We start from the raw sequence: 12836 nt of genomic DNA on the forward strand, positions 1-12836 counted from the left end.
ACTCCATGGCACATAACAACAGCAACATCACATTACTTAGCATATATTAATTATTACATTACTTCTCCTAGTGAGGCAACTTTTAGTATGTCTATTTTCAGATTTAAAAAAACTGGAATCTTACAAGGGTCACAAAGCTAGATGTGGTAAAGTCAAGATTCACACCAGACTCTGTTTGATCTTCATGTCCATTGCACTTTTCCTTAGATCATTTTTGGACCTAATCCCAGAAACACAATATTGGTCAAGGGCAATAATGCATCCTGGCTTACCAAATTCTACTTCCAGTGTATCCTTGTCGGGCTCCAGAATATTTGGCTTGGAATTAGTGTCCTTCACTAAAATATAAAAATAAAGTCATTGTTTACATTGGGAAATCTGAAGACCCAGCTTGCTGATAATTTGGGTGTTTGGTCACACTTTGACCTTTCTGGCATTACCTTTTTATATTTTATCCATCATTTGTAAGAATTCAAGTTTTCATGTCAAAAGTGTGCCTCCACAATTGATTGTGGTACCAGGGTTTGGGTGCCAGCAAAGGATTAGTCCATCATCCATCAATTTCATCCAAAGTAAATGGTCTTCCACACCAACCCTGCTCACCAGTTTCAATCCTAAGCCCTTATCCCTGCCTTCTTTAAGATTTTATTTTGGTGCCATGTGGAATCTACCTAAGAAAATGTACAACTCCAGACCTGGTTTACTCTCTCTATCACCAAACTCATGGTTTGTTTCAAAATAAAGAAGAGTCTGACCATTAATCTAGTTATTTACCCCTCAACTTACTGCCATAAACAGTCAAATTTACCTTCACTGTCAAACTTCCTTCTGAGGATGTCCTATTCTCTGTTAATGGAAAAATTCATCACCTTTGCTCTAGACATTATACATTATCTAACCCTTACTTTTCAGAGATCTTAGTTCCTCAATTATACCCTCCCTCTCCTGTATCATATAATTTGATGAGCTTCTTTCCATTAGCACTTACACATGATCGTTTTCTTAAAAAAGATAAAGAAGGAAAAGTCCTTCACTTCACATCTCCATCTTATTGATTCTCTTTCCTTCACAGCTAGATACTTGAAAGAGTTCTGAACATTCATCTTCTCCATTCCTTCACTTCAAAGGACCCTGGTTTCTGCTCCCAATACATCACACATGAAAAAAGCAAAAGGTCATTAATAAGATAGGATGTCAGAAGAGACTCTGAAACTTGATCTTGTCATTGTTGCTTTAGCTTCTCTTACATACAAGACCAAGTTTTAGAGTCTCTTCTTGTATCCAGTTGTATGATTTTCATGATGTCATCACACAATTCCTCTGGGCTTCGGTCATTAGTGTCTAATGTGACAAATCTGTTCTTGAGATGGTCTCTAAATTCAGGTGAGATATGCTCAAGGTCATATTTAGGCGCTCATGGACTTATCTTAATTTTCTTCAGCTTCAGCCTGAATTTATATATGAGCAATTGATGGTCTGTTTCACAGCCAGCTCCTGGCTTTGTTTGGCTGATGATACTGAGCTTCTTGATCATCTCTTTTCCACAGATGTAGTTAATTTGATTTCTGTGTGCTCCGTCAAGAAAGTTCCATGTGAATAGTCACTGTGCATATTATTGAAAAAATGGTATTTGTAATGGATAAGTCATTGGTCCTGCAAAATCCTATCAGGTCATATCCAGTATCATTTCTATCACCAAGGCCATATTTTCCAACCAATGACTCTTCCTTTTCCCCCCAACTTTAACATTCTAATAACCAGTAATTATCAATTCATCTTGATCATGTTTGATGAATTTCAGATTGAAAAAGTCAGTAGAATTCTTTGATTTCTTCATTGTTGACTTTTGTGTTTGGTGTGTAAATTTGATTAATAGTAGTATTCGCTGATCTTATGTGTAAGTGTATGAATGTTATTCTATCACTGACAATATTATACTTCAAGACTGATCTTGAAATGCTCTTTTTGATGATGAATGCCATGCCATTCCATTTCAATTTGTATTTCCCAGCATAGTAAACCATATATCTGTCCAATTCAAAATGATAGATACCAGTCCATTTCTGTTCACTAACGCTTAGGATACTGATCATTATGGATTCCATTTCAATTTTGAAGACTTCCAATTTTCCTAGATTCATACACTGTACATTCCACATTCCAATTATTAATGGATGCTTGCAAGTGTGTCTTATCCTTTTGAGTTTTATCCCATCAGCAAATGAAGGTCCCAAAAGCTTTGCTCCATCCACTGCATGAAGGTCAATTTTACTTTGAGGAGACAGCACTTAGTGGTTGTATTTTTAGTGCCTTCCAACCTTAGGGGCTCATCTTCTGTCACTATATCAGACAATGTTTTTCTGCTATTCAAATGATTTTCAGTACTAACCTTTCAGAAGTAATCTTGAATGTAAAGAAGCTAAGGTGATTGGGAAGAAATGATGAAGTAAAAGACCCTAACAGAAAATGTCAAAGAGCAGCTCAAGAAGACAAAGCAAAGTATTATAATGAAGTGTGCAAAGACTTGGAATTAGGAAACCAAAAGGGAAGAAAACACTTCAGCATTTTCAAGCTGAAAGAACTGAAGTACAAATTCAAGTCTCAACTTGCGCTATAGGCAAAATATTAAGCAAATTCAGGAAGTATCAAATGAAGATATAAGGAATACACAATCACTGTCCCAAAAAGATGTGGTTGATGTTCAACCATTTCAAAAGGTTCCTTATGATCAAGAACTGATGATATTGAGGAAGAAGTCCAAGGTGCACTGAAGGCATTAGCAGAAAACAAGGCTCCATTAATTGATGGAATACAAATGGAAATGTTTCAACAAACTGATGCAGTACTATAGGTGCTCACTCATCTATGCCAAGAAATATGGAAGCTAACTACCTGCCCAGCCAATTGAAAGAGATCCATATTTGTGCCCATCCCAAAGGAAGGTAACCTACTAGAATGTAGAAATCATGGAACAATATAATTAATGTCCCATGCAAGTAATTTTGCTGAAGATAATCCAGAAATGTCTATAGTGGTACATGGACAAACAACTACTAAGAATTCAACCTAGATTCAGAAGAGATTGTGGAATGAGCTATATAATTGCTGACATCAAATTGATCTCAGCTGAAAGCAGAGAATACTAGTAAGATGTTTATGTGTTCTTTATTGAGTAAGCACAGGTTTACTCAAGATTGTTGTGTGAATCATAACAAACTATGGATAGCATTATGAAGAATGAGAATTCTAGAACACTTAATTGTGCTCATGAGACAATCTATACATAGACCAAAAGGCAATGATTTGAACAGAATAAGAGGATAATTAATGTTGTGTGGTGCTGTAGGATCAGCACTGGACTGTGTACCACAAGGTCAGTAGTTCAAACCCACCAAGCTGCTCCTCAGAAACCCTATACAGAGTCATTAATAGTCAAAACTGACTTGATGACACTTAACAACAACATGGGGTAAAATTTAGAGAAGTGTGTGCCAGTGTTGTATTTTTTCACCATACTTATTCAATCTTATGCTGAGCAAATAATCCGAGAAACTGGAGTATATAAAGAAGAATGCAGTATCAGTAATAGAGGTAGACTTAACAAACTTTGATTTCTGGAAGCAAAGAGAACTTGAAATACTTACTGATGAAGATCAAGGAATACAGCCTTTATTATAGATTGTGCCTGTAAAGAGAATGTGAAGAAAGCAAAAGTCCTCACAACTAGGCCAATAAATCACATCATGATAAATGGAGAAAAGATTGAAGTTGTCAAAGATTTCATTTTCCTTCAATCTACAACCAATGATCATGGAAGTAGCAGTTAAGAAATCATATGAACTTTCGCATTAGGCAAACCTGCTGCAAAAGACCTCTTTAAAGAGCTAAAGAACAAAGATATCACTTTGAGGACTAAGGTGCACCTGACGCAAGCCATGGTATCTTCACTTGCTTTATATGCATGCAAAATCTGGATAATGAATAAAGAAGAGCATAGAAAATTGACGCATTTGGTGTTGCCAAAGAATATTGAATATACCAGTGACTGCCAGCAGAATGATCAAATCTGTTTTGGAATAAACGATGGTGAGACTTCATCTCTTGTGCTTTGGACATGGAGAAAGACCTCGTGCTTGGTAAAGTGAAGGGTCATTGAAAATGAAGAAGACCCTCAATGAGATGCAAACAGCAATGGGATCAAACATAACAACAATTGTGAGGCTGGAGCTGGACTGGGCAGTATTTTATTGTGTTGTACACTATGAGTCAGAGCTGACTAGAGAGCATCTATTGACAACAGTTTATCACTGTGACATGGAGGACTTGCAAGTCCTTTCAAGACTATCACTTCATTTCTCCTGCAAACTCTCTTCTACACTTCTATGACTACCTCTCTCTCGCTCTTTTTTTTTTTTTTTTTTTTTTAAAAAAAAGCAACCTATGGCAAAAGGCAGAATATATCTCATCTGTTCCATGGGAGAAAAATGAGGCTTTCTGCTCCTATAAGGATTTACAACCTTGGAAACCCTGTGCAGAGTTGCTATGAGTCGAAACCGACTCCATGGCATACTGCCACCACCACCACCATCACCATGCAGTGAAAATCTCACTTACCATAGGTTTTTACTCGAACCACAGCTCTGACTGTCCAGGAACTTGCATTGACCGACTGTGTATAATCGCAAACATACGTGCCACTGTGATAGTCATAAATTTCACCCAACTGCATTGGATTGCTTTTTTCTTCAAGGAGTAGCTCTCCGTCCTAATCCAAAACAAGAAGGGTCAATAGCAATTTGAACCAGGGGATTTTTAGTAACATTAATTACACCTGTAGGCAAATTATCAAATTTGAACCAGTGTGGTAAAACATCAGTCTGAGATAAGAATATTCCCTAAGCTATGAAGAGATTGTGTTCAAACCCGTATTTGCAAGATTCTTAGTTGAAGTAATAAGCATTTTCTAATACAATTACATTATGTATGGTGATCAGGGAGCCAAAGCTGGTCAGTGGAGAGTTATTTAATCCAGTACTTTCCATAGCATGGCTTAGACTATTGAAAGTATTCTATAAAACTCTTAGTGTGTTTTCAATAACACACAGAGTGCCTGGGCGGTATAAACAGTTAATAACTTGGCTACTAACGAAAAGTTTGGCAGATGTAATCTTTTGAAATACCTCAAAAGAAAGGCCTGGTGATGTACGACATCTGAAGGATCTCACAGCCAGTGAAAACCTCACAGACTGTGTTCTACTCTGAGTCAGAACCAACTCACCAGCAAATTGCTTTCTATTTATATAGAGAGAGACAGGTTTGTGTGTGTGTGGTGATAATATAAAGTTGCCTCTTTAACCCCAACAAAATCTAATAAAATAAAACTCAAATGAAATCATTAAGTAAATTATTGAACAGGTAGGTGGTACATAAATATTACAAAGAATGAAGATTGAAAAACAATGATTTAACTCAAAAAGACCCAAAGTTAACTGAGAAATAAATGTCTGGTGTGGCACTGTGGGTTAATGTACCAGAGTGCAAAGCTGTTTGATCTGCACACTTAACAACAACAGGAGCATGACTCTTCCTTATTCAGAATCTATCAATGACTAGTTTTTGCTTCTAGGATAAAACCTGAGATTCACCATGGTCTGATCTTGCTGTTCCTTCCCTGCAATTGCGACAACTCACTGCCATTCCCTAAATTAACCATCTTACTTACTGATGTGTTTGCACATATGTTTCCCCAATTTTCCCTTCTTGGTCAGCTGTTGCTCAACCTTCAACCCCAATTGGAGAGGTACTTCTTATGGAAATAAGTTATCAGCTACACCCAGGGAACAAGCAATCACTTCACTCTCCCAGATTCCCCAAGCACAGACCTTCATTATTGCACATGAGCCATTTTATAGAAATTGTGTGTTTATTTAACTGTTTCCGTAGTTGACGAGAACTGTCTTTGTATCAAGACCATCGTGGATCCCTTTTTTCAGTGAGCTCAGCTCTCAGTCTAAATGGGCAAAGAATGTAGCTCCTCAGTAAGAGGCAAAGCCAGAGCACCATGCACGATGTGCAGGGAGTATGGGTGCCCTGACCACAGCTTACAGGACACAGGAGTGCTCCCTGAAGAATGCATAGGAATGAGTCAACTAAAGTAAGTGCCATTCATGAGCATATGAAACAAAATGTGTATACAAGGAAAAAGTAAGAAGGAAATTTGGAGAAGAGAAAAGGGGTTCACCTATAGGTCAAGGTGACAAGGCTGATGCACATAGAGTATGACTGATTTTTATATGTGTAGTTGGCCATCAATAATAATATCTTTGGAAATGATACAAATAAATGAATGTACAATGCAAAGAAAGGTTTTGAAGCATAAGTCATATAATCAGACATTTTAAGAAAAAATAAGGGAGCATGGAAGCTCTTGTCAAATTAAACACAGACTATCAGAATCATATTTTTGTCACTGAGGAATGGATATAGTAATAATTCAATCAATATTTGTTGAATGATTGAATATGGCTGCACTAATACTCCTGTAATACTCCGGGGTGGTATGTCTGGTTATTGCACTCGGCTGATAACCCAAAAGTTGGAATTTCAAATCCACTCAGAGGCAGCTTAGAAGAAAGACCAACTTCCAAAAAACGTAGGCATTGAAAACTCTGTAGAACACAGTCCATAACTAACACACATGGAATTGCCATGAATCAGAGTTGAATTGGTTCTATGACAACTGGTAAATAACATGATAGCCCCTACATATGTATAATGACATTTCTATGCCGAATGTTCTTCTAATTTCCAAGTGTGAGCACTTCTGTACATTCAGTACACTGTAGTCAAAAGAAAAGAGATAAACAATTAAAACATTAAAATAACAATAATCTATCTACATAGATTACAAAAAACTTTTTCATGTGTTATCACATGATGGTTGTTCAAAACGATTCTCTGACTTGGTTTGAACAGATGCTATTTCTATCATGTTACAAGAGCGATTCAAAAATTATCTACACTGCAGTTGTAGTAAAACACCTGTCCAATAACATGGAGCATGCATGTGAAATGATTCTGTCAAATATACTAATGACAGTGGATTATGTGGCAAATAATTTGCAAATCAACCATGTCTCGGCCTATGAAATAAACCATAACAGACTTGGGTTCCAAAAAGTTTGTGTGAGGTAAATACTGAAATAAATCATGGAAGAGCATAAACAGAAGTGTTTGAACATCTGAAAACAAAATTTGGATCCATACTTGAATGAAGGTGAAAGTTAAAAAAAAAAAAAAAAATGTTACTGGTAATGAGACATAGATTCACCATTATGAACCTGAGAGGAAACTGCAGAATATGGAATGGAAACATATTCAATCACCAACCAAGAGAAAATTCAAAAGGCAACCATCATCTGGAAAATTGATGCTTACGGTTTTCTGGGATCCTCAAGGGTCAGTATTGGAACACTATCAGTATTGGAACATTCAACAGTGATTTTTACAGTGAGATGCTCACTGGAGAAACCTCAACTTTGGATTCCATGCAGAGGGCTGCTATCCAAAGACTTTGTGATCTTGCTTGACAATGCACATCCACATCCCTCTGCCCACACTGTTAACACTCTGCAAAAATTTCATTTTGAGGTATTAAAGCATCCTCCCTGTAGTCCTGTTCTTGCTTTATCAGATTTCCACCTCTTTGGTCCCCTGAAAGCAGCACTTTGAGGATGAAGTTTCCCCTCTGATGAAGAAGTGAAGACAGTGGTGCATTCATAGCTCACAGCTCAGTCTAAAACAGGGAATATGACAGCTTGTTGACAGATGGACAAAGGTATTGAAAAGCAAGAAACTTATGTTGAAAAATGATGCATTTGCCTTTTCTGAAAATTGATTAAGATAAATTCTACAGCCCGAGTGCAGATAATTTTTGACTCACCTTCGTATAAATGAGAAAACAGAGGCTCTGGAGTTTAAGTGCTTTGCCCATATCCTAGATCTAGAAAGTTGCAGGAAGGAGAACCAACCTAAATTTTTCTGACTCTGAGTTATATGTTCTAATTGAAGAATTTTCCTTCCTACTTTGCCAGCTGACTGGTGGGCCCAGAGATTTTCCCACTTCAAGAAGAGGTTTCTAGTAGATTGGAAAGGAGGCTAAGAAAGGGACTGAAGCTGGTTAGGGAGGAATGATGGCTACAGGTAATAAATAAAATAAGGCCAAGAGGTGAGAACAAACAAGATTAAATCACTGTCAGGGAGCATCAAGAATTAAGAAGCCTCCAGCAAAGCTTAAGAGCATAAAAGGAAAATTCAGAGAGAAAACTTTAGAAAGTATAGTCGTTGTTGTTGTTATGTGCTGTGGAGTCAATTCCAACTCATAGCTACCCTGTACAGGGTTTCCAAGGCTTTAAGTCTTTATAGGAGCAGAAAGCCTAATCTTTCTCCCGTGGAACAGCTGGTAGTTTTTGAACTGCTGATCTTGCGGTTCACAGCTTGATTTGTAATTACTACGCTACCAGAGCTCCTTAGTGGCATACAAAAATCTGAAATAGTGGTCATAAAGTGGGCCTAGTTTTAAGTATGACTAAAGACTGTGTCACTGAGGCTTTTATGAGATGGAACTTTTATGAGATGAAACACCAAAGAAAGAAATAAAGGAGTAGCAATTTATAGCAAGAATAATAGAGACACATTCTAATAATGCAATCATAAATGATCCTTGAAGGTAAGAGAGAGGTTAATGCAGTTGCATAAAAACTCTTTTGCTCAGATTTCAGTTATGAGCCAAATATAGAAATAGTATGAATAGTGTCAGTAAGTCCTAAAATGAACTGAACCATGTTTAAAAACAGCAACAACAACTCACTCTAAAGAGTATTTAAATGTATGTGTGAAGCAAGGAGAATTAATTATGTAATGTTGTTAGTTGCTGTCGAGTTAATTCTCACTCAGGGTAACCCGTGTGTGTGTGAAGTAGAACTGGACCACAGGGTTGTCAAGACTGTGATCATTTGGAACTATATTGCCAGCCCTGTTCAAACCTCTGAGGAGTTTGAACTGCCAATCTTTTTGACTGGCAGTTGAGTGCTTAATGGTTTGTGCTACCCGGGGACGCTTTTTATTATAATTCGATACCATAATATTGTCAAGCTCTTGTATTACTGGGACTACTGCCACTTCAGGGAGCACCTTGTATTTTGTGGGGATGGAACTTCCTAGGGTTATACAACACAGTTAGTGACTATCTGGATTTCTACTACTCAGTGTGAAAGGACTCCCAGTTTGATCATCTTAGCCCTGCTTTCCTTCATGGACTCCAGACTTCATGTTCCTCTTCAACTTCCCCATTATGGAATCATTTTGTCCAGATATGAACATATTATCTTCTTCTAGTCCTCCTGGTGTGGCGCTGTAGGATCAACACTGGTCTGCAAATCATAAGGTCAGTAGTTCAAACACACCAGCTGTTCCTTGGAAACCCTAGACAGGGTTGCTATGAGTAGGAATTGACTCCATGGCATTAACAGCAACAACAACAACTCCTCAACGTGGTAAATGCTATTAACATCTTTTGCACCAGAAAGACCCAACAGGGTATAATAATTTCTTTCACATTCCATAGTCAGAGCATTTAACCTTTTTATTCCATGAAAATATCACTGGCATCTGCCATTTTCTTTGTGATCTCACTGACGGTTTCCTGGATCAGAACACCCACTGTAAAGTTCAAGCACATCAACAGGGTGTTGTTTCTATAGCCTAGCTATAGCCTTTATTTTTAGCTCTAATCCTAACTACACCACTCAAAAACTTTATGTTCCCACTTGCAAACTGCTCACCATTCACTGAATATACTCTTCTTTTTTCTCCTTGTTTCGCATGTGGCTCTTTCTTGCTAATCATAACTGCCTAGATTCTTGTTTCAATAATCAATGGACAGCATAAATGTTGCAATATTGGTCATATTTATGTTGTGGCAATTTTGGCTAATGCCTCAGACTACAAAGTCACTTGAACTGCAAGGTAGGTGGTTCAAGTTCACCAGCTGCTCCTTGGAAACCCTATACAGGGTTGCTATGGGTCAGAATCGACTCGATGGCACTTAAAAACAACAAAGATATTATTTTTTTTTTAATGGAGAGAAATGGTGTTTCAGTGGTAGAATTATTTTATTCCATATAGGAAACTTGTGTTTGATTCCTGGCCAATGCGCCTCACCTACAGTCACCTCCCAGCTGTCAGTGGAAATTGGCATGGTGTGATGAGACTGAACAAGTTTCAGTGGAACTTCAAAACTTAGATGGATTAGAAAGAACTAGAGAGCTACTTCTGAAAATCAGCCATTTAAAACTTAATGGATTATAACAGTCCCTTCTGCAGTTAGTCCCGCAAATTGGGTTGTGTTTTGTTCCATTTTGCATGGAATCAGCATGAGTTTGTGGGCCAACATTATGGCAGCTAGCAAAAATCATCTCTCAATGGGAAAAAGGATAATTATAGACATGATAAATTGGAGACTTAGATATCAACCCCTATCCAAACTCTTGTGTAAATTATTAAACAGATGGTGTATGAAATCTTAGAAATGTGTGGTTAATATCAGTTAGCTTGCATTCACTAACAATAATCATGCTATAGTCATTTCATTTCCTGTAGTGATAGAATGATCTGGTCATAACCTCAGAGGGCTATCACAGACACTCTGCATCTTCACTATAGTGAGCCGTTTGTAAAATACTTTCACAATATTTATATGTTTGGGCTGAATAATAGTATATTTTGATGCCTTCTGAAATTAATTGAGCAGCAATATTCCCAAATTGTGAGAGAATTAGCCCTATATACCTAAAAGGATTACCCTACAGTCAATAGCTACAAACTGTCCTAGGGACTATATCAGCCTAGTCAGTATGTTCCTTAGAAATCTGAGTGAAGACATATCATGCTTCATGGACAGGGCTTACACATATCAGAAGCACTGCTAATGTATACAGTTTCCAAATCAGAATTCCAATCTCTTGACACATGCAATTATGACCTAAATTTTAAAAAAGAAAAATGAAAATGTAATAGCAGTAAATCTAAAATTATGATCATGGGAACAAATTCTACTTTTTTATCTAAAATAGAACTGTCCAGAACAAGACCCAACTGCTAACTCAGAAAGAATCAATCATGCAATACTTTGTTTAGAACAAGAAGAGAAATAGTTGTGCTCTTGGTATTGATTGGACAATATGCAGAATATTGCATTCAACAGATGTGAGAAGTTGTCTAGGATCATGAGCTGTCTGCAGTATTCATAGTGAAAATCATAGAATAGGCAAATGTGTCAGTCTTGGAACAGATTTCCAAAATCAAATCTAAAGTGTCTTTACTTCTTCCTTCTTGGGATTATTTATTTGGATCTCACTAGTTTTACCAATCTCACTAGGCACATTGAATGCCAACAGATGCCAGTTACCATGTGAAAACCTGACCAGAAGAAAATGAGAAGGAGAAGTGGATGTCATATGGGCAAAAATTCCATGGAACTTGTGGCACAGAAACAACCCTGCAACCGTGTCAGCATTGTAGCATGCAATTGTGCCATACAAGTGAGATTGTCTTACACTACCAATAGAAAAGTTATTCTGGGTACAAGACCTACTGACATGAGGTCACAGCAATGTCACTAGGGTTCTGTTGCTCTACTGGCTTAGCAACTGTCCACCAAGACAAAATAAAAGCCCTGACAGTCGAAATAGAGACTTTTAACTAACAAAAGTTTTGCTCCTCAAAAAAGAATTGAAGATAATGAATAAAACCATTGGCTTTTCTTACACTAATCTCAGTTTTAGAGGTTATGAAATTAAGAACATAAGAGGTTATGAAATTATGAATAGATTAAGGTATTGCTTAATTTAGGGTTTATGGGAAGTCAGGGTATTTACACTATTAAACATATACGTGCCCTCTCTGCATATGTATGTCAATAGTAGATGTCATAACATCTTTCTAACTATTGTCATTCCTGGTATAGTAGTAGGTTACAAGTTGAGCAGCTAAAACTGCAAGGTCAGCAGTTTGAATCTACCAGTTGCTCCTTAAGAGAAAGATAGGCTTTCTGTTCCAGTAAAGATTTATAGACTTGGAAACACTATACAGGGTTGCTGTGAGTTGAAACTGACTCCATGGCACACAGCCTCCACCATCACCTATGGTCGCACAGTCTTACAAGAATCTGGTGAGAAAGCATCTTTTCGCAAGACAGTAATTAAACCCCAAAGTCACCATTTGTTGTTGAGTTGACTCTGCCTTGTGATCACCCCGTGTGTGTTGGAGCAGAGCTGTGCTCTGTAGGGCTTTCCATGGCTGATTTTCCAGAAATAGATCTCTAGGTCTTCTTTGCAAGCCACTTTGGACTGTACTTGAATCACCAATCTTTCAGTTAACCTTGAGCACATCACACCTTTGCATAACCTAGGAAAGCCTATTGTACTCAGCTCATCCTCCTAAGCAAAACAAAAACAAATAAGAAATCAAAACCCTCTGCCCTTGGGTCAGGGCTTGTACCCCCTAGAGACCTATTTTGGTCCCCTTAGGGGTCACTAGTTTTTTATCTTAAGGCATCACTTTAATCAATGTCAATTTCAAATGATATTTTTATATGATCTGATAATAACGTTGAATTCAAATTTTGCCTGAATTTTTAAAGCAAAATATTGGGTTTCAAAAAAGCCTATTGGATCTGATACAATTTGATGAACTTGACCTACACCTATGGATGCAGTAGCTCAAAAGAGGGAACAAATCTTTACAGTGAGGATCATTCCTACTCCTCCATACACAGA

The 12836-nt window shown here is 37.4% G+C and overlaps 1 protein-coding gene across 1 annotated transcript in view; it reads right to left on the bottom strand.

Moving 5' to 3' along the window:
- Positions 1 to 12836, bottom strand: part of IL18RAP (interleukin 18 receptor accessory protein) — a 41167-nt gene that overhangs the window by 24602 nt on the left and 3729 nt on the right. The window contains 2 exon segments of the mRNA XM_006870733.1: positions 273 to 338; positions 4615 to 4765. Of these exon segments, the coding sequence (XP_006870795.1) occupies positions 273 to 338; positions 4615 to 4765 (217 nt within the window).

Source organism: Chrysochloris asiatica, unplaced genomic scaffold, assembly GCF_000296735.1.
Source record: "Chrysochloris asiatica unplaced genomic scaffold, ChrAsi1.0 scaffold00150, whole genome shotgun sequence".
In the NCBI taxonomy this organism is placed as follows: Eukaryota; Metazoa; Chordata; class Mammalia; order Afrosoricida; family Chrysochloridae; genus Chrysochloris; species Chrysochloris asiatica.